The sequence below is a fragment of the Squalius cephalus genome (genome assembly GCF_949319135.1).
Source record: "Squalius cephalus genome assembly, chromosome: 3".
Classification (NCBI taxonomy): domain Eukaryota; kingdom Metazoa; phylum Chordata; class Actinopteri; order Cypriniformes; family Leuciscidae; genus Squalius; species Squalius cephalus.
The window spans coordinates 18,058,721-18,081,151 of record NC_137124.1 but is presented as its reverse complement, the minus strand read 5'-3'; the positions used below and the strand labels follow the sequence as shown (position 1 = coordinate 18,081,151).

Below are 22,431 nucleotides of genomic sequence, written 5' to 3'. Positions count from 1 at the left end.
TTGATTGCTCTGACAAGGTGCTTTTTTTCTATCCACCATCTCTCTCTGCGTTTTTCTGTCTGCCTGTCTGCAGTTTTTTCACTCTCTACTTGGCTTGGAAATACATGGATGCCATGGCTGGTGCTGATTTGGCAGGAATCACAGAATGCAGAACCAACAAAGAGGAAGATGGATTTACTCTGTATTAGCATTTAAAATGGTGCACTATAATTTTCCAATAAAAGACTAGAATAGGATCTCTTGGTGGACATTGACTTAAAAATAAATAAAAACATTACTCTACTGTATCAAAATGTTTAAACACACAAGTGAGGGGCATGAGTCATGACATTCAAGTACTTCAATTATGTGGAAATTAGTTTCTGCTGAGTTCTGTGGAAGCAGATTCTGTTTGGGCCTGGTCATTAGCAATGAAAGTGAGGAGGAATAAAGGAATGTGGGGAAATAACTGTGTAGAGCAATCTTAGCCATTTATATCTCAACACCAGCAAGGTAGATGATAATAGATTCTGCATGACAAATTTTCTAGGTAAACAGTAGGCTATTTAACGGTAGGTAAAAACAAGCTGTTGACATGGACAAGAACAATGTGGACAAGAGTCCCTTAAAGTAATTGAGATATAGCTCCATACTCTCCTCCATGCTTTTTGTTGTTGTTGTGTGATAAGCTAGTGGCATCAAGTCAGGACAATAACCTGAGGAAGATTGGATCAGCACTGTAAATTGACATTTGAAGGTGATGATACACAATCTTATCTGAAACAAATGACTATAGAATCAAATATAGATAGACAAACGTATGTAGCATGCTTATCTTTTGGAAAGATAGCTATGGTATGATGTTATAATGCCATGACAGCCTATGCATTTTAGACTATAGCTAGTTATTTAGACAGATCTGCTGTATTCAGACAGAAACTAATCCTGCATTGTTACGTGCAGTATACAGAGATTTAAAAAGATTTTTTTTTAGAGCTGTAGGCCTGTTTTAATCTATTTTGGGGGTATTATTATTAGAGAAAGAATCTTTGTGATAAATATCAAAAATACCCCATGTATTTTATATTGCACACTGTGCGTTCATTTTCCTGGCGATACAAAACAAGAAATATAGTGGACCTGACAAGTGCACAATGCTGACGCCTGTGCAAACGACGCACCCCATACACACAGCACAGGCACTTTAAAACTGGGTGGTTGAGAGAGCGAACAACAGTGGTGCACCGTCTCGCGAGAACTCTATGATTTGTTTGGTTTTTTTAAAAGTCGATTAGCTTATTATAATGAGTCTCCCCCTACCGACACAGCAGAGCAGTGCGACTGTTCTCCTAGTTCCGTCAGATGCTTGATCCATCGTTAAAATCAGACAGGCGACACTATAAGTCACTCTCTTCACGCTACCCCTAGCCGAGTTGTCCTGCCTTTGCTTATCGCCCTACGGCACGGCAACAATTCTGGCTTTCTTCATTCAAGGACAAGCAGAGGAGCGGAAGAGCCCAGGGCAGCGCTGAAGCAAAGCCGGCTTGTGAACTGGAATCACCAGGTAGCCTACAATAATTCAGTCATCTTTGCGGCTTCTGTAGCTTTTACTCGGGCACTTCATCTGTTCTTCAGCTGACTAGTCCAACAGGCTACATTGTGTAAAAATAATAAAATATATAGAAGATGAGATCAGAATTTAACGTCAGGGTTCTAGCTACTCTGGGCATATTTACATTTCGATTCATGTTGCATTTATAAACGAATAAGGCAGTTTTGTTTATATTATATCGTTGTTGTTTTTGCTGTACAGTCATGAATAGTGATCGGTTTGTAGGGGTTTTATTTAAGAATATAGTGACGTTTAACGGCGTTGATTATTTTGTGTCATTTTGAAGGCCAAACCGATTATTGCATAAGTGTTATAAAGCACTGACTTTTCTTTTCTGTTTTACAGTAGGCTACGCTAAACACGGATAATTCGAGACAAAATGTGCTGCTAAAATTATGCGCATTGCTAATAAATATATTTATAAACAAGTAAGCAAACCGAAAAGCATTGCTCGTGCCTTTAATGGTCATATTTGTGGCGCTGAAGAATGGATGAAATTAGACATGCTAGAGAAATACAGTGGCGCACGCGCACTGGGAGACACTGGTTCCCTGATAGCAAGTCTTGTTTACCTTCAGCACCTGTCTACTTCTAACCTTTTTTTTCCTCTTCTTTTTTTTTAACCAATTCAACTAGAGATTCAACCGATCGCTCGTTTGCTTTGAATCATTCTGGTACGTAAGACTGTTTACGTGCGTGTCTGTTTATTGAAGTTCACCGCAAAACACGGCGATTGGAATTATAAAATGTTGTCGGATTTCCCTCTCATAGCTTTCATGTCAGGGTTAAATGAAGGAGTTCATTGTGTTTATTACGGGTATAGCCTAATTGTTTTTTTGTTTACATTTATTTGAATGATTTGGGTTTTTACTGCTGTGCTGATCTCCATATAGCCTACCCATTATATGTCGTAATACACTCCCAATGTGTAGAGATAACAGCCTATTAGTTAGTACCACAATTATGTAGGCCTATCACAATTATGGGATAGGGATGGATTTCAAGGAATTTTATCTATTTTTGCGTGGGTGTTACCATTTTTTCATGTTGTACACTGCCGTTTAAGAAATATTCCAGATGTTTCCTTTTTCTAATTAAAATATTTCAAACAAAACAATTTTCTTGGAAATATTTTTTCATAATTGTTTTTCTGTATGTGTCCTCAATATAACTTTACACCATGTTAGTCTTCTGTTGTTTCCCTTTATCTATCAAAAGCCAAGCTATGATAACATCATCCTCCAGGTAGGCCTAGATATTGATGAAATGTTTCAGTGACATTTTTCTAAAATGGTTAAAAATTAAATTACTGGTGACATCCTCATGTAAGCTAATTCAAATCCCTCCTTGATAAAACACTTAACTGTACCTTTTTTTCTATGCTCAGTTGCATCAAAACAACAACAAAAAAACATATAGTGATAATTGAACGGTTTTCTTGATTTGAACAGAGTACATTTCTGAAAGTCTGATACCTACAACACAGGCATATTAATTTAAGTTAGATAGCTCAAAATATAGGCTACTGCATTACAAGAATGACCCACTTGGTCTCTGTTACATAGAGACTTCTGACTCAGATGTTGATGCAGTTATGATAAGCTTTTAGACTTCAGAAGCTGTGCTCCGCTGGGAGAAGTTAATTATAGTCGTAAAACTGCTTCAGAGAAGGGCAATTAACGTTAATATTCTATTGTAGCATGGACACTACCTCATCAACTGGGGGATTGTTTTGAAAGCTTAAAATATTGTGGTCGTAATTGTAATATTAGCATGTCTGCAGTTGGCTTCTGGGCAGCATGAGCACAAGCGTGTATGCATGAGCACGTGTTCACTGCTGAGCACTCTCTCATGAAATATTAGATGGACAGACCACGAAACGGAAAATTCCATCGATCTCAGTGGCGCTCATCAAACTGTCAGTTTTGAAATGTTTTGGCCTATTGGTCATGTCACGCTGTGGGTACCACGAACTGACAACACAAATAGAGCGTCATTTAGGTTTGCTGGTGGTATTAATTCAGTCAAAATCTTTGCTTCCACTGTTAGTGAGAAGGGAATTCGAACTAATCACGTTTATTCTATTCTGCGCTTTATGGCAGTCGTTGGACCTACTTGTGGTCATTACAAAATTAACACATGGCTCTTTTTGAGGATATTAATGGGTTAATTCACCCCTTCATTCACACATGAAGTAAGCAACAGTCTTAGAGATGGAAAAAATTATGAAACCAAGTACAGACCGACTGGACAAATAAGTGAGGATGCAATGAGTAGTGCAGGCTCTTAATTTCCATGGCAACAGTGCTCAACCTGAGATAGATTAAGGTTTGCTGGCAGTGATTGTGACACATGCAAAGAAAGAGAAAGGGACAGATATATGCCTAATGGCTTAGCATTAAAGTTTCCCGTTAAATTGAAAAAGACAGACTGTCATTCTTCCTCATACGAAAGAATTGTGGAAAGTTAGACAGAGAAAGATAGCTGTGTTTAATGACATGATGGTGTGCACAACAACGTGTAATCCCAAGCTGAAAGCAAACCCCCCAGTGAACTTCATACATGGATTCCAGGATCTAATTTGAGTCCCAGCAGCCTCTCCCCCCTCTGCGTCTATCCGCAATCCCCACTTATAGCTACCCTTGCCCCCCATTTCCGGCATGCAGCTGTCTTTTAAGATATTAATAAATCCATTGAGACGGTGTGACTGATGAATTGCATTGCAGTCCCTCAAGCCTCTTTTCACTATTGATTCCAATATAATCTTACTTGTTATTTTAAGATCGGTTTCTCTGAAACGGCCAAGAGATTATGTAATGAGCAGTCCAGTTTAATGCATTTGGCACCAATTCCTTATTAAGATATCTTTGATCCTAATAATCCATGGACGGTGCCTTTGAAAGCCTCTATTTCATTATTTCGCAGAACACAAAAGAAAATATTTGTAAGAATGTTTCAAATGTTTTTCCATACAATGAAAGTTCATTGTATGGGGAAAAAAAAAAAAAAAAATTCCGAAATATCTTTTGTGTTACACAGAAGAAAGAAAGTCATAGGCTTATTAACAACATCAGGGTGAGTGAATGGTCATTTTTGGGCTAACAGCCTCTTTAATTGTGTAAAGGTTGGGTTGCTGAGAACACTTACAGTAAGTGATGCTTTGTGTAGGGTGCTTGTAAAATAGAAAGGGTTGGAAAGACAGAGAGGCAGATGGACTGATAGAGAGAAGTAACACCCTCAAAAATAGAACCCCACACAGGCAAAGGAGGCTGGGGGAACAGAAATAGCCTTGTTTAAACTGACACTCACACAGCTGCAGTCAAATTCATGTGCTTCTATCCCTAACTGTGACCCCAAAACTAATCCAGTCAGTATAGCAACCAGGCAACATGTAAAACATAAACATTCACCTCACAGGTGTGTTTGTGGGTCCTAGAAAGTGAGCATGAAACCTAACTAGAGCAGACTCTGAATTTATCTATGGATCAGTCCCTTTTTGGTTTTAGCCTGCTTGGCCCATTCAGTGTTCATTCAGTCACAATAGACTTTAAGACTTTATGCAAATTTTAAATGTACATTGAATTCTATCAAGAAGCCTGTATTTTTTTGCTATGCAAAATTCGCAGATATTGAAATTTTTTCTTGGGGAAACTTTCTTTGAATGAGCTTGTGTTTCTGGTTTTCAGCATTTACATGCATAGGATGAAATTGAATGGATCGCAAATCTGTTTTGTTGCCTCAGTTTTGTAACTTTTGTCTTTCATCCACAGGTCATACTGACCTTGGCTCAGAACAGTGAGATCACAGTAGTTTCCCAGCGAACAAAAGAAAACCACCATGAAGACCTCAGACATTTTCCTTCAGCCCACTGTGCTCCTCGTGTTCCTTTTCAACTACTGTCTCGCACAGAGTGAATCTGACCTCGTAGTAGCAACAAGGCTGGGCCATGTGCAGGGTGTACGCTTGCCTGTTCCAGACCGGAGTCATGTGATTGCTTTCTTGGGCATTCCGTACGCTGAACCTCCACTGGGGAAGAGGCGTTTCAAGAAAGCAGAGCCCAAAAAGCCCTGGAATGGTGTCTTCGATGCTAGAGACTACCCAAATGCCTGCTATCAGTACGTAGACACCTCTTACCCAGGCTTTCCAGGTATTGAGATGTGGAACCCCAACAGAATGATGAGCGAGGACTGCCTGTACCTTAATGTGTGGGTACCTCCTACCGCTAGGCCACAGAACCTTACAGTAATGGTCTGGATATATGGTGGAGGCTTCTCTAGTGGCTCCTCCTCTCTTGATGTCTATGATGGCCGGTACTTGGCATACACTGAAAAGGTAGTGGTTGTGTCTATGAACTATCGTGTTGGAGCTTTTGGATTCCTTGCCCTCAATGGCTCATCAGAAGCACCAGGAAATGTGGGTCTCTTTGACCAGAGGTTGGCCCTCCAATGGGTCCAAGAAAACATCCACTTCTTCGGCGGTAACCCAAAACAGGTCACCATTTTTGGGGAAAGTGCTGGAGGAGCATCAGTTGGCATGCATGTTCTGTCACCAGACAGCCGCCCGTTATTCACACGTGCCATAATGCAGAGCGGTGTTCCTAATACACCCTGGGCTACCGTTAGTTTTGATGAGGCCCGTCGGAGGGCTACCTTGTTGGGCAAACTCGTTGGCTGCAGCGAGGGTAACGATACTGAGCTGGTTGACTGCCTGAGGAACAAACAACCAGAGGAACTAATTGAACAGGAGTGGCAAGTGCTCCCCTATAGCAGCTTGTTCCGCTTTTCCTTTGTCCCTGTCATAGATGGTGTTTTCCTTCCCGACACCCCAGATGCCATGATTAGCTCAGGGAACTTCAAATACACTCAGATCATGCTGGGTGTAAATCAGGATGAGGGATCTTACTTCTTGCTTTACGGTGCACCGGGATTCAGTAAAGACAATGAGAGTTTGATATCTCGAGAAGAATTCCTTGAAGGTGTGAAGATGAGCGTTCCCCATGCTAATGAGATTGGCTTGGATGCAGTTATCCTTCAGTACACTGACTGGATGGATGAGAACAACCCCCAAAAGAATCGAGATGCCATGGATGATATTGTAGGAGATCAAAATGTCATCTGTCCTCTGCAGCATTTTGCAAAGACTTACGCCCAGCACACTGGCCTCCATACCCAGCCGGGAGCCGCAGCTCCAGGGACACTAGGCTGGGGAAACACAGGACAAACAGGCTACAACAGTGGCAACTCACATGGTAAGGTCATTATAGTGGTAAAGAATAACAGTGTAAAACACATCGGAGTGAAGCATCAACAGTTAATAAACTTGATGCATCCTTGCCGAGTCCGACAGATGTCAGTATAAAATCCAAGACCGATGGGATGAAGATAGAGCAACACGGACATTAACAGAGTGTATCTTTAATATGAAATTGTGCAATATCAGTTTCTCTCAATCTATACCCATTCTTTTTGTCCTTAGGAGCTGTGTACCTTTACCTGTTTGACCATCAAGCTTCAAACCTGGCCTGGCCTAAGTGGATGGGCGTAATCCATGGTTATGAGATTGAGTTTGTGTTTGGCCTGCCATTAGAAAAACGACTCAATTACACAGCAGAGGAAGAGAAACTCAGTCGACGAATGATGAAATACTGGGCAAACTTCGCTCGCACCGGGTAAGAGGTGGCAAAATAGCAAAAGAGTCGGTGCCCATGAAAGATTTGTCTTCATGCTTTTTCAGAAAAGGTTCGATTTATCTAATAGTTGTGTAATGTTTTGTATTGTTGCCTGGAAGGTTAACTCCCTACATTATTTTTTCTGTCTCCATGAAGTAATCCCAACATTAACACCGATAACACCCTAGACAGTCGGAAGCGGTGGCCTCAATTTACAGCTACTGAGCAAAAGCATGTGGGCTTGAACACAGAGCCACTGAAGGTGCAAAAGGGTCTAAGAACACAGGTTTGTGCTCTGTGGAATGGCTTCCTGCCTCGCCTGCTTAACATCACAGGTAACAAACCCAACCAGTATATTCCTCTGTCATGCAATTACATTATCTTATATCTTTAAACATGGAAGATCTACAGAGATACTGTAGGTCATTTTCTTAGAGTTTAGTTTAAAGATGAGAAACTGCAGGTTTGTGTTTTATGGAATGAGTCAGTGGAATTTATTGTTGTTTAGTAGAGGGAGTCTACATAACAGTAAGATTAAATCATCTTACAAAAGAAAATGTGTTAGGTTCACTTTTTCTATCTAGTTTTCCTCTCTCTTACATTTTTTATTAACATATTTGAAGTCTGAACAAAGTACAGCCATAATATAAACTATCCACTTTGTTTCTCAAGGAAATGCCTTGTCTGTGCTAGTGTATCTGTTTTGCTCAGAATCTAAACAAATGTCCTGTGCCAACTATTACACTGGAAGTGAACCAGAATATAAAGCAATTAAACACTTGCTCTTGGGTGGGGGCAGGGAGGATTGTGCAGGCCTGTCCATAGTAACTTAGATTCGTAAGTTATAAATTCTCCTGTGGGGGCTGTTGCCAAATTCTTTGTTAAATGGGTGGGACCTTTATAGTGATTCATTACTGTTGAGTAGTTAAGTAGTAATGGATTACTTAGTTTCTACAGCTCTCTGTACAGAAATGTTCCTCTTTTCTGCCATTCTTAAAATCATCATTCCCTCAACTTTTTTCTCTTGCCTTTCTGTCAAAGCTCATGCTGTTGTTTTCCTCATTTATTCCCATATTTCTTACCCAGAAAACATTGATGATGTTGAGCGACAGTGGAAAGTGGAGTTCCATCGCTGGAGCTCTTACATGATGCACTGGAAGAGCCAGTTCGACCATTACAGCAAGCAGGAGCGCTGCACAGATCTCTAGATAAATCTGGTGTTAATGTAAGAAAGTGCAGATCAAAGAAAGGGAAAACTGATGACCATAATCCTTAATAGTCTCTTTTCAGAACAGCAAAGGTTGCCAAAGCTTTTTCGTTGATTACAGTCTCTGAGTAGGCATGAGAGTGAATTTGTGAATGTTGCACTTTAGTGCAGTTTTGTTCCTCCCTGTGTAGAATATTATACTTATCGCTCAATTATATTATGTGAATATATATAAAGAGAGGAGGTAAATTTAAGATGCTATTAGAGATTATCAAGTGCTACGGTCATCAAATGTATGTATCAGAAAAAAAATGTTATAGTTATATTACCTCTGAACAGTGAGCGTGCATGTCTGTTCCATTGGAACCCAGAAACCCTCATTTACACTGGTCCTCAGGATCCCAATTTTTTAAAATAATTTTCTTGTTTTTATCTTGTGTTCTTATTGGCTTAAATTATATTGGCTGATTCACCATACATTTATCTCCATAATGTATCTACCACATCTACTCAGTAATTCATGTGCTACTTTATCCTGCTGTCTCTGCTTTCTGACTGTGGTCCAACTCAATATACTAATACTTCATGCTGGAATCAGGAGCCATTTAATTTCATGTATGTTGTTTAACTGTACGGAACAGTTTCTGTGTGGGCGAGTCTGTGTGTTAATGTACTAATATTTAAAACCTATTTTTTATTTCGATTGCTACTTATATTGCATGTAGTCTAGTGCCCACAGCATGACTCTTCTTGTTTGTGTGTGTGTGTGTGTGTGTAAGAGAGAAAGTCTGTGTTTACCATATACCAACTACATAGGACAGTATACTTACATGTCTGTGTATTTCACCTCTTCTTAGTTCAAATTTCATACGGGCATTGTATGTTTGAGTATTTTATCTTGGATGGAGGAAGAGGGCTTGGCGAGTAAGACTAATGTTGTCTGTGTGCCAAAGGGTCAATATCATTTTTCCCCCTTGCTGTCTCCCTCTCTCAATGGGAAAGGCTTCTCATTACGATAATGGAGGGAGAGTAATTTACTTAGTGCTCATTTGAAATGACAGCCCGCTGTGTCAGCCATCTTAACTCCAGCCCTTTTGATGCAGTGGGAGGATGATGAAGGGAAACACAGGCAAAGGGAAGCTGTAAGGACAAACAAGAATACAGGGTTACAAAATCCACTCCTGACATGTTCTATATTTATTGTAATATTTGGTGTATTTTTTTATTTAAGTAAATTATTTGCATGATTGCATCAAGTATCAAAAGAACTAAACGTGTTTAGTTAGCTTAAATAAGAGCAAATGTTTTATTTTTTGTGTATTTATTAAGAGTGTGGAATTGCATACGTACATATTGAATTTTGCCTGTGAATTTGGATCAAACATTATTTTGTATTTTACTGTGTGAATGTATCATGGTCAATCATTCTATCATAATATACACTGGCATATACATGTGAACATGCTGAATTTGTGAATGCTAGCCTATGCCTGTCTCATTGACTTTACTAAATCAAGAGTATATGTCTAGTACCATTCATCTAGCAACACTGTGGAAGGGATCTGCCTGAGTGCTGTGATGAGACAGCAGGTCTTCCAGCACACAAAACGATAGGGTGACATTAAGCATTAAACCTCTGAATATGACTGGAATATGTAGATTAGCTTTAAACAATGCCATTTAAAATGAAAATAATATGTTGTACTAGCTGTAAAATAATTTGTTTGTTTATGGGTCTGAATGACAGCTGCTCTTTTCCACCTATCTCTTCCACTCCATGAAATCCCCCTGTGCATGCCTTAGACCCTTCCTCCTCTGTATTATGTGCTTTTAAAATTGACTGTTATCCTCTGATAATATTAGTGCTGATGTCTGTTTATAATATTACACATTTATAGCTATAAAAATATTATAATAGCCCAGAGATAGATATTGTTGTTAGCAATAACAAAACACACTTAAAATGGAATATATTTATTTGAATGCTTTGATACTCATGAAATGTCTCAGACATGACTGATAAAAACAGTGGTCATGAATTGACAGCAATGAACTTAAGTATTGTAACTGTTTATAAATCAGCTGTCTCTTCAAAGCAATATAAAGTGCCATATGCTATCTTGCAAATATTTTTCTTCAGTTCTTAATGTTATTGTTTGGCTAATTTGCATTAGCTTGGCTTTAAAGGTTTCCTAATGTCGTATATTAAGGCAGTTCTCAAGTAAATTGGTTGAGGAAACCTGCCTCTTAATTTCATCACAAAGAGAAAATGTTATTTATAAATATTATATTGTAAATTCATATTATTCTACCCCAAATATATGTAGAACAATGCACATAGCTAAACAAGCATGTGTTCTGCATTTATTGCACTTTGACAACATTTATATAATAATAGAAATCACTGTTACTGTTCTTTTTTTTATTTATTTTTTATTTGATCCAGATATCGCCTGTCGTGTCAAATTAGTGCCAAACATGTATAGTGACAGCATCGTGCAAATCCTCCGCATGATGTTATTTGTCATATCCGCCCTCTTTGGGCACCATATCAGAAGCTTTCCAACGCAACCACAATAAACAGTTATTGACAAAGGAAAGTTGCTTGTCTGTGTGATTCCTCTCTCAAATGATTCTGAACGTGAAATCTAGTAGTTGACTGTTTGTGCACCAGAGGGCAGCATACGCAAGATTATACATTGTACGGGCCCGACAAAACTTCCTTTTAATAAACTTAGTAATTGTGTCTTTAACATATTAACAATATTAAAATATAGTGTATATTTTTAATTATGTAATTCCTGGACAAATGTTCCATGTATTGTAGGCATTTGTAGCACAACGTACAAAATAATAAATTAGTTTTAAGCGTTGTCATCTCGGTGATGATCACAATGACAAACAAGATGTGTAAGGTAAAAAAGCAGCAACGGTTTCATCTGAGACGACAGCAAACGTATCACTTCCTCCATAATACGTTGACATAATTGTGGACCAATACATATAAAAACTAGGTCTAAGATAAGTTGTATTAATACAGAGCGAAATTAAAAGGGGGAAAAAACATTTAGAGAAATCGCGAACTAATTGCGCAGTTTGAACGCAGCTTTGAATGTCTTGAGTACCTTTCTGGTGTTGACCAATAACAACCGAAGGCTGTAATTTAGACCAATAAGCACCATTGAATCACAGTGTCATCTTTATGGCGCACTTATGCTACCCGTTTAGTTAAAAATGCTTTTATTATTGTTTCATAATGTAAATAGTTGAAGAATAAGTATCATATTAGTTTATGCCAGTCATTGGTTCCCAAGTTAGCTAGCTTTCTCCTAACATTTCTAAACCGCAGTCCTCAGTTGTAAATCTAAACAATGACTTCAGCCTCTACCAAGGTAACTTAAATGGGTTTATAAATATGGTACATAAAGAAAGATTAAACGTTTGTCTTGATAGTGTACGTCCATGTTAACTGCTTCGTCGTATATTATTTTTTTGTCTTGGTTTGTTAATGAAGCTATTAATTGCTAGCATGCTAACTATCAACCATATGTCCGTTTCTCAAAACATTCACGTTTGCATAAACATTCGGTACAGTATTTATTTCTTGCTTTACGTAATTAGGTTGGTGAGATCTTTTCTGCAGCTGGAGCTGCTTTCACAAAACTGGGAGAGTTAACCATGCAGCTGCATCCAGTGGCCGATATTAGTCCAGCAGGGTGAGACACTCTCTATTCACCGTAAGGTCCTTTATTATACACACAATAATGCATTAGTCTTTTGGTATATTTACTTTTTTTTTTTTTTTAGAGAACGTGTAACGTTACTTTGTGTAATGGATATGGCCCGTACATGGAAAAAATGCACATGAATAATTTGACCTATCTTTTGGCTTGTTTTATTTTTGAATTTCCCAAGGATCCCTCAAAAGTTGACAACGCTCCTTATCTAATTTGTAATATTATCCCACTTAGTTTGTAGCTTGCAATTGCTCCAAGATGTCATGGACAAGACAAAGTATTGTTTACAATGATATTATGGGCCTTGTAACTTCTATTGCTGTTTACTGGGAGAGCTAACTTAGGTGGATACACACAAGAGTCTGAAGTAGCTTGAACACTTATCCGTTCAAAAACACAATGTAAAGACACCCTTCTCACCGTTTTGGCGTACGTCTCTTGTTGTGTTTTACTATGGGTTAGAGTCTATCAAATGTGTCTTCCTCAAATGCAGGCACTTTTTAATTTGCAGTTAACATTTTTCTTAAATCTAGAGAGGATTGCTATTTTCTAGATTCCCATTCCTTGTGGAAATTCAATAAAAGCCAAAGAAGATTCTGAAAAAGTTTTAATGTTTTATATTTGTGTTTGTAGGCCATAAAAAGTTTGTCAGTAATTAATTAGACATTTTCTAAACACAAGGCCACAAGTGAAGACAACTGTCAAGAGGAAGATTTATGAAGATGGTGGAATTCCTTTATCCACCGATTCACCAAAGAAGAGTACGAAAAAGGTGCCAGTTTCTATGGCTCCCCCAGCCCCACCTAAAGTCATCGCTGTGCCAACATCTCAGGTTGTGGTGACTGCAGGTTTACAGCGCCCAACCACAGGTGCATCTAGCATTAAGTCATCAAAAACAGCAGGTGAGCATTCCTTAATGCACTCATTTGTGTTGCATTTCATTTTTACACTTAAAAAAAAAAAAAAAAAACTACTTTCACTTCGACTGATTTAAGCAATTTGAATATAGTAAAATATAACTAATGCATTCATATAATTTTCCCTCAGATGTCACTCTGAGTGCACTGAATGACTCTGATGCCAACAGCGATCTGGTAGATATCGAGGGGTTGGGTGATAGTTCCACATCTAAAAAGCTAAATTTTGATCAAGGTAAGAGACCGTTTCTCAATATTTAGAATTTTCTCATGTATATATTTAAATTACTTATATTGTGCTATTCATGTTTTTCCACATTGTCTGTTATTTCCTTTGTTCCTGGTTCTTAAGGTAAAAATATTTTTGTTTCCCTTGCAGATAGTCTAAATCTTGACTCCAGTCTCATCATGAATTCCAGCGACTTGCCGTTGTTATCCCGTTGAAATCTTCTGCAACATACTATCAGGAAATTGAACTAATATTTTTACTTCAGTAAAAGAGCAAGAAACTTGCATTTTCTTAATTTGGTGAAAAGGTTTCTTTTTCCAGTAAAAGACTCATTTCTAAGTTAATAGTGAAGGTAGGCATATTTTATCAGTGTAAAATTGAAAGATGCTAACAAATATTGCTTAATACATATTAATGTTCTTGGTCCAAAATGCCTCATTTTAAAATAAGTTACTGTAAAGGCATTATTGTGTATATATTTTTTTAACCATTCCAATAAAACATTATGACCAGTACTTTGTTTTGTGGGGAAAGTGTAGCCAAAAGGCTTGAAATGCATTGCTGGTTGTCAAAGCTTTGTTTGGTAAACTGTTAAAAAAAGTTAGTTTTTCATGTTTAGTTACATTTTGCAATACCTTTAGTCTATTTACCACATAATATTACTTAACATTTTTCCACAAAAAAATTGAAAATAAAAACATCTCTTATAGCTAAAACACAACAAAAAAAGTTGGCCTCAAGATGATCTTCAACCAGGTTTTTCTGGAATCATTTTAGAGCAGTGTGGCAGTAGCACCTTCTACATAAATGCAGCTTTAGCAAGTTAATTTTTGTTGACTTAAAATTCTAACCTAGTGGGTTTATTGATCTGAGCTAATTTTTGCATAATTGGGCTGTTAACGAATTAGTCATATAGTCTTAGCCCTCCCAATGTTTCTACATTAAGAACAGCCAAATCAGTGTTAAATCACTGATTGCATATTGAAGAGTATGTGTAAAATGCAGCCCAGCAGATCTCCTCATAATGACACTTTCTGCCCATATCTTTGTTCCTCATTTGTTAGAAGTAACCCCAATAATTGTGGCCAAGAGTGCATAAGTTAGAATGTTATTTTTAATGATGTTTTCTTGCAAGACTGAACAATAGCTTTCATTTTAATTATGAGATTGTCAAGGTGAAATACATACAATAATTCATTTCTGGACAGGTGGTTTCCATAATGCTCCAAATACTGGAGAGTCGCTGAGTGTGTCTGTCTGACGGGAGCAGCACAAACCATACTGGCAACCCAGGGAGAGGGCAGCTGCCAATATTGATGTGCTGCTACTGTCAGGCACACTGAGGCATCAAGTGGTCCAAGGGAGGAAAGAGGACGAAAGGAACATACAAAATATATGCAGATTAATTCAACAGCTTTAATGGTTATACTATCATAGAAAAAAGCAATGCTGATCTCCTAAAATACAGCCTAGCAAATAAGGGATGTGAATTTATAGCTTTTAAAGAACTCACAGAAGAGGCCACCTAAGCCACACGTGATGATTCAGTCATGATCATGAATCATTTATTGTTTGTCTGGTCATTTGTAAAAAATAAACAAAAATATATATATATATATCATTTGAGTAAAAAAAAAAAAAAAAAAAAACCTGCTTTGTCACATTTTTATTCATAAATCTGAAAGACAGCTTTAACTTGAAACCTAAATTCTCCTAAATACAATACAGACAGCATATCACATTACTTATTATCAAAAAGCTTACCTCTGATGCATTTATTACACTCAGATTTATGATACAAGCAGAACACTAGGTGTTTAATGCTGTCATGTTAATGGAGAAACTCCCAGGCTCCCAGTGACAGCACATCATAATTTGGAATTTGCCCTTAGAACTTACAAACCATGATGTGCTGCTACAGGGCACTCTGGGCTAAATAAAAAGATGACGACAGACTTCAGTGGTCCTCACTAGGATAAGATTAGAGACAAAATTAATTGTTGGATTAAGTGTGACATAGAAATGTCTTATGCATATTTAGCGCCATGACTAAGTTATTAAAAATTAATGACAGAGCCAAATTTGATGAGAAAGCAATGTGGACAAATTGCTTCTTTTGTTTCTAAAAAATGTAATAAAAGTTGTGTGACAGCAAAGAGTGACAGCATTACTGCAATTTCTCTGGCACAGACAATCATGTGGAAGCTTGTGGTCATCCACATCTTTATAATGACAGTCTAATAATGCCCTTTGAGACTTAATAAGTGAGTTACTGTGCACACACTGTCCTAAAATGGATGTTGAGGATGAAGACAAAATGGAGGATAACAAAAGGGGGAGATGAGGAGAAAAAACTAGTGCCTGTCAAAAAAGCTTTTATTACCATGGGAATAATTTACTTTGGGTGAAATGAAGCAAGCAAAAATTATAATTTATTATTCATATTTATTTTCTTTAAAAAACTAAATGTATCTTCCAAATTCTTGGGCTTAATATTGTGAAACAAGATTAAGTGTCACTCTAATAAATCAAAGTATATCTAATAGCATTACACATACAGTAATTTAACATTTTATATTTTTATTAATAATCCAATGAAGTAATTGTTACCAAGAAAAAATGTTAAATTAACTTCAAGGATTAAAAGTAAAATTTGTCCAAATGTAAAAAAAAAGGACAGAAAAAAAAGAATGCTTGTACACTCCACAAGAATCATTTTCAAAAAGACAAATACTTAGCAAAAAGGGGCAAGTTTACATTAACAAACAATTAAAAAGAAACAATTACAAATTTAAGGTTTTTAACTTTAAGGTCTGCAATATATTGAATAACACAGTAGGTTTTAATTATGGAGAGATAAGAGGATGAGTGAGGCGAGAAAAAGGGAGGAACATCTGATTTTTAAAAAAGTGTGATTTTGACACTACCAGATTAGTTTTAAGATGAATTACTGTAGTATTCATCTGTAAAAAGCAAGTGATGGTCAAAGCGATGAGGGTATATGACAGATCATTTGTTGCAGTGTGTAAAAGGTAAATGGCAGAAAGATCTTGGCCCATCACCACATTTCACTGTTTTTTTTTGTTGTTGTTGTTGTTTTTATTTAGCTTGTAAATAAATTAACAAAAAATAGGAAAAATAAGCTTACACCTACAACACTGGACCAACATAAATGTAGCATCAATTAAGTAGGAAAACCACAATAAAAATCATTGGTTTACTGAAAAACTCATTTTATTTTTATTTTGCTCAAAACCAATGACTGACAAAAGTTGAAAGGCCTAAAAAAGTATTTGATATTTATAATCTCAACTGTTGTGGCAGAGAAAAAGAAACACCAAGTATTTTTGAAGGGCTTCATTTTTTTCTTTTAAGTACACCACACCCTATGTTGTCTGATGAAGTTCTAATGTCAGCAGAAAATCAAGGCCTAAATACAAAATAATTAATTCTGCCTATTGTAATATACCAAAACATGATCTTTAATTTTTGCTTAAAGATATTTGAGACATATCTTGAAGTTACAGTTCACAAAAAAAGAGGAAGTTTATCTATAGCAAAATGCAGGCTAAATTTGTGCTACACAAAAGCCAAACGTTCTTAAAAACGTATGATGTTTAATATTTTATGTTTAATACTTTTAGTTCAAATCAACCCTGACAAACAGTTGCATCTCATAAAGGGTAGCCTATTTATGGTCCGAGTCAAATGATCACGTCAGCACAGTTGCAGAAGGCATTTGCTTCTGTCTACTTCTGCCCGTCGTTCATCGAGAGAGGCAGAGAAAGGGGGGTGGGGGGTGTTAGCAAAAGAGAGGGAGAGAGAGAAAATGAGAAAAGGATAGACAGCAATGGGTGGGAGAGGGAGACCTAAAAGAGAAGCTCACACACTTACATAGACACATACACACCCTGGCCTAACTTTGCTCACCCATTCAAACCAGAGGCCGTTTTGGTTAAGCTTTGAAACGGACACAGGAAAGATTTCACTTACCCTCGATCCACGTTTTTCAGAATGTTAGGCAACAGGGGAGAGGAAAAGGTTCCTGGTATTCCCAAAGTAACCCGCCGGACTCCCCTCTTCCAGTGTAGTCTGTCTCCTGCACCTGGGTAGGGGGGAAAAAAACAGTAATTCCCCAACTTAATTCAATGAAGTTGTTTTTGTATTCAAAAAAGCCAAGCAAAGTACTTGAAAAAGACTTTTTCATTCTTTCAGAAAACTCGATTAAACTCACAAAGTAGTTCGCCCACTGCAAATATTTTAATTCTACGCAAATCTACAGCTAAATCTACAATTAAAACACTTTGGCTGCTTTCAAAAAAATTGTAGAAACAGAATTAAAAAGTTAAACAAACCCACAAATGCACTTATCAATGGGAATCCCAAGTCTTAATTTCAGGTCAAAAATACACCCATTCGTCTGAGCTTGGGGCTCCCATTCCAGATTGGGGGGTGGGGTTCCAAGAGTCAAATAAGTGCCTAAACCTTTTGTCCACCAGCACCTATTTTCAGCCCTTAAACCCCTTTCTCTCCCTATTCACCTTCAGACCAGCAGTCCAGTGCAGTGTGCAGCCTCTGCTTAGCTGTAGCTAGTGAGGCTGCCTGAGGAACTTGGTAGGCATAAAAAGCAGGGGTTGTAGCCTTTTTCCCGGGGCATCAGTTTCTACAATTAAAATGAACATTTTCGGGGGACAGGAAAAATCTCCAAAAAAATCAGGGCATCGCCCAGGGGTCCCCTTAGAAGAGTGTGAAGTTTGAGGACAGTCGGCGCTACCGTTTCAGAGGAAAAAATTAATTTCTAGGGCTTAGTGTCTGGGGCGCGTCAGTGCTAGCAGCTCTCGCTTGCTTGATTTCTTGTAGCCTTGCCAAAGCATTCATACAGCCAACGGAGAGAAAGAGAGGGAGGAGGGGGGAACAAAAGAAGGAGAAGGCTCGGCTGCAAAGATGCACAGAAAGGGGGATATGAAACTAGGAAAAGTGTTATGTGTTTGTGGTGTTTTTTTGCGTTACACTGCGGGAAAGCTTTCACCACAAACTCCAACACAATCGACCGCACAGGGGGTTTTTCGAGTCCAAACGCATTGTTCAAAAAGAAAAAACAACAACAAAATGATTTTATATTCTCGCCATTAGTTCATTATCCATTGAAAAAACAAAAAAAAAAACAAAAAAAAACAAAAAACAAAGAAGGAACAGTAAAAACAGATGTCAAGAGTTTGGAGTGCTCAAACAAAGCAAAGTTTTCATACTTTTATACTCTTAGTGCGACCGGATTTTAAGCAGGGTCTCTGTGGGTTTTCTGTGTAGTACAAGGCTAGCTACAAAGATTGGAGAATATGTTGATCTGGTTCTACAGATAGTTTTACTGAGTAGCACAACCATGGTCCAACAGTACACACAAACCACACACACACACACACACACAGCCAGACAAGACAAAGGCCTCTGTGATTATATATATAAAAAAATTTAAAAACGAATTACAAAGGAAATCAATGTCCAGCCATCAATACATTTTCAGATTAATATATTGTTATGGAAAGTTCAATTAAAATATAATCTTACATTTCATAAGTTGTCTGAAAACCATATTAGCTTCACAATAATTTACTAATAACACACAGCTAAAGCTAAATAACATATTTGAATAAAATCACTGTTATTATAAAACCGAAACAGCACATTTACATTGTACTCTTGTGAATATCATTTTTGTCCCAAAAGTATACAGTCCCTTGTCTTTTACCTTTAAATCCTACAAGTACCATCTCGTACAACCAAAAAACAAAAGCACTAAGCTTCAGGAACCACACACCAAAACAGGAAGACTAAAAATACCTCAACTAAAAACGTAAAAGGCAAGAACTAAAGTTTTTTTTGTGTGTGACATCTGCCAGTAAGGTTTGACTGAATTAAACAATAAGAACAAATTCCTAGCAATGCACAATACTACAAAAACGTATTACAGCCTTGAAAATTAGAAATATAGAATAAATAATGACAAAACGTGGTTAATGAGCATGTTAATCTTTTTTTTTTTTACAAAAAAATTAAAAACTACCTTTTTCAAATCCAAACTACACATGCCATGCCCAGCCTCTCCCTAATATTACTTTTAGCAGATGTGTAGCAAAATCAAGAAATATTGTTAAATGTGACATCCAGGAACAGGTGCAGAGCTTTCATGGCATACCCAAGATCACATCTTCACTCTATGCCATTTATTCATTTGTTCACAAAAAAAAAAAAAAAAAAACTCAGGCAATGGCAAACCAGTACACGCACACTGCATACTTTTAGATATTCTAAAATATTCAATATGACAAGACCCACTGATCAAATCGTTTACAGATTTTTTTTTTTTTTTATTGTTTTTGAAGAAAATCTTGTGAGCCCAGAAAAGAAAATGCAACAAGGAAACCAGTGGAATTAATACATTAACTATAAAGCAAACCCCATGCCAAAACTAAGAACAAGCAACGTGTACTTTTATCACAAGGTTACAGGGTCATTGTAAAGACCACAACATTCCTTTTGACAATAACTTCAACACTTTATGACAACTTTTAAAACAGCACAGCAAAGTCACACATCATTCTATAATATTAGTCATACATCTGTAATTTTAATTGCAAATTAATTGGTCTGACACTGACTGTAATTGGACTTTTTTTTTTTTTACAAAACAAAACAATCTAGATACATATAAATACTAAAGCACGACAATAGGTTGCGATTTTACAATCTGTAAGATTAATTTGCCAGGCATACCTACGAGAAACGCTATAAAATGATCAGTTATTATAAAACGTAGTTACCCAAAGCGACGTAAGATGGGTGCATGTTTCAAAACTGCCAATTAGTCGACTATCGAGAAAATGTGTATATTGTGAGGCAAGTAATGAATTGTTTTAAAACGTGCATACTTGGAAGCTTGAACTTTTGATTCATCGCCAAATAATTCTGCCGTGGTCTTGAATGTCACTTCAAAGCGCGTCTTCAACTAACGTTAACGTTACATTCGAACAATTTGTCGTTATTTTTTTGCCGCTTCCACAGAGTTCCACGTTTCGTCACGCTGTCACCTTAAGATGTCATTTGAATTTTGACGAACCAACGTTCTGATGTTCGAATCACAAAGACAGAACAATTTCATTTAGCTGTCATTTTGATGTTACACATTATGTTTTCATTCCTGTCTACACTGTTTCGATTGACGAAATCGCTGTGAATGGATCTAATGACCAAATCTCTTATTAGATGGAGCGAATTAAAAGAGGGGAAAGTTGTGCTTGAAGCTTGGTTGTGGGTGAGGGGACAGATACAGAGGGGAGTGGTTCAGAGCATTAGACGCACCGAGAAATCATTGTCTTTAAAAGCTAACATATGCCAAAGACTAGAAGACCACTTTATTCGGTTTGCTTTATGGTGTTAATATAGTCAAAGCATCGTTTAGTTTGTAATAAGTTGTTTGGACGTTATCCCGCGGGTTCCAACACGTTTTGGAGGTAGTCTGTTTAATTATACTAAGAAATAATGTTTGTTTTTGTTCAACACAAAAGAAATAAGTGCCGAAACAGCTTACACTAAACAACAAATATAAAGTTAGCAACGTCTTTCTATAACGCATACGTCATTTTCTGAAAGTACTATTAGTTTGTAGCTAGTTTGTTCGTTACTTCTTTTTTTTCTTCAGTAAGTTAATAATAATGGTAAACGGGACCAATTTCACAAAGCTTGCAAAAAAAATTATGTCGATTACAAAAAAGTAATAATTATATAAACAAAAAAGTAATAATTACATACCTTTTATGAAAATCCTCTTCCAGTTTCCAATATTTGAAAAAGGTTGTTAACGTAATAAACAGTCTTGAGAAGAAAAAAAAAATTATAATGAGGAATAATGTAGCTGTTAGAAGTGTTCCAGTCACTGATGCTCTGAAGTTTGAAAATGGCGCCAATGTTCCACTGCAGCAGCTCTACCACTGTGATGACACGGGACAGATAAAAAAATAAATATAAATTTTCCTCAGTGAAAAATATTTTTTTCCACAAACGGATCTGTTGCACTTTGGCTAAAATAAGCTATTCTAGTCATCTCTTGTTGAATTGTTTGCTTCTATAATTTATAATTATTTTTTGATAATTTTTGATAACCGTCAGCTCATGCCTTAGCCGCGGTGCAGGTCGGGAAGTGCCCTTGCTGGTTTTCTTTTAAATTTCCAAACTACAGTCCTGAATGCCCGCCATGTCGCCCCCTGTTGTATTATCTGTGTATTTTATGAGCTTGCACCCTACAGTCGACGTCAAAAGCTTTGTTTTTTGCCCTGACTCCAAAAAATAATAATAAAAAACTTTGCAAAGTATTTACTTGAATTTTTTATACCCGCTTGTATTTTTTATGTTTATATTTCTACCTCCCATGGCACCTGTTATTTACTCATTTACAAGGGCGTAGATTTGGTTTGAACTTTGGGGGGTTTGAAGTTTGGGTCTGCATATTTTTCATGTGATCATGGTATAAATATTGGGGGGGTTGTAATGCATAGATTTAAATTTTGGGGGGGTTATCCCCCCCCCCCCCCCCCACACACACACACAAATTACGCCCCTGGCCCCTGCTCATTTATATTGTAGTTTTTTCTCTTTCCTTTATTAATGTTTAATGATAATATTCTATAAAAACAAAAAACTTGAACATAAATGAAAAGACCAACTCCAGAGTTAACTGTTGAAGTTTTACTAAATTTGACAAACATAGCAACATATTCTAACAAGAGTACACAGATCCTGATATAATAGGCCTAATGTCCAGGGCAGAGACAGAAACTTTTGGCAAAAACCCAACAGATAGCAGGGGCTAAAAAATAAACACATTTAAATAAATTGTGTGTGTGTGTGTGTAGATTTCTATTTCTTTATCTATGCCTAGTTATGAATTTAGTATGCAGTTGATTTGGCATAGACAGCAAACTGTCTTTTATATGGTTAAAAAAAAAAAAAAATCAGATCCAGAGAGCACATGTTGCTTGCATCTTATTAAGGGTGAGTCTCCTTGCAACATGTCTGCTCTTAATGCAAT

At 37.1% G+C, this 22,431-nt stretch overlaps 2 protein-coding genes across 3 annotated transcripts; both read left to right on the top strand.

The window, feature by feature from the left end:
• The first annotated feature begins 1,191 nt into the window (after positions 1-1,191).
• ache (acetylcholinesterase (Yt blood group)) lies at positions 1,192-9,882 on the top strand. Of its 2 annotated transcripts, none has more exons than XM_079866829.1 (5): positions 1,192-1,543; positions 5,362-6,839; positions 7,067-7,259; positions 7,416-7,594; positions 8,346-9,882. In XM_079866829.1, exons 2-5 carry the CDS (start codon positions 5,429-5,431, stop codon positions 8,465-8,467), a joined length of 1,905 nt encoding a protein of 634 aa, XP_079722955.1. In that variant the 5' UTR covers positions 1,192-1,543; positions 5,362-5,428; the 3' UTR covers positions 8,468-9,882. The 2 variants fall into 2 exon arrangements, with proteins under 2 accessions (XP_079722955.1, XP_079722956.1); XM_079866830.1 differs by lacking the exon at positions 1,192-1,543 and adding an exon at positions 2,120-2,265.
• Positions 9,883-11,631: 1,749 nt separating this feature from the next.
• Positions 11,632-14,937, top strand: LOC307155842 (BPTF-associated chromatin complex component 1). The gene is made up of 5 exons (XM_079866828.1): positions 11,632-11,858; positions 12,088-12,182; positions 12,885-13,105; positions 13,251-13,355; positions 13,500-14,937. Exons 1-5 carry the CDS (start codon positions 11,838-11,840, stop codon positions 13,562-13,564), a joined length of 507 nt encoding a protein of 168 aa, XP_079722954.1. The 5' UTR covers positions 11,632-11,837; the 3' UTR covers positions 13,565-14,937.
• The last annotated feature ends 7,494 nt before the right edge of the window (positions 14,938-22,431 follow it).

What these genes read in the sequence shown, in the direction of transcription:
- ache (XM_079866829.1), top strand. Translation starts at nt 5,429, where the DNA reads ATGAAGACCTCAGACATTTTCCTTCAGCCCACTGTGCTCCTCGTGTTC. An exon ending in CAACAGTGGCAACTCACATG is followed by an intron (nt 6,840 to 7,066) that starts GTAAGGTCATTA and finishes TTTTGTCCTTAG; the next exon opens with GAGCTGTGTACCTTTACCTG. An exon ending in TCGCCTGCTTAACATCACAG is followed by an intron (nt 7,595 to 8,345) that starts GTAACAAACCCA and finishes TTTCTTACCCAG; the next exon opens with AAAACATTGATGATGTTGAG.
- LOC307155842 (XM_079866828.1), top strand. Translation starts at nt 11,838, where the DNA reads ATGACTTCAGCCTCTACCAAG. An exon ending in GCCGATATTAGTCCAGCAGG is followed by an intron (nt 12,183 to 12,884) that starts GTGAGACACTCT and finishes TCTAAACACAAG; the next exon opens with GCCACAAGTGAAGACAACTG. An exon ending in AAAGCTAAATTTTGATCAAG is followed by an intron (nt 13,356 to 13,499) that starts GTAAGAGACCGT and finishes TTTCCCTTGCAG; the next exon opens with ATAGTCTAAATCTTGACTCC.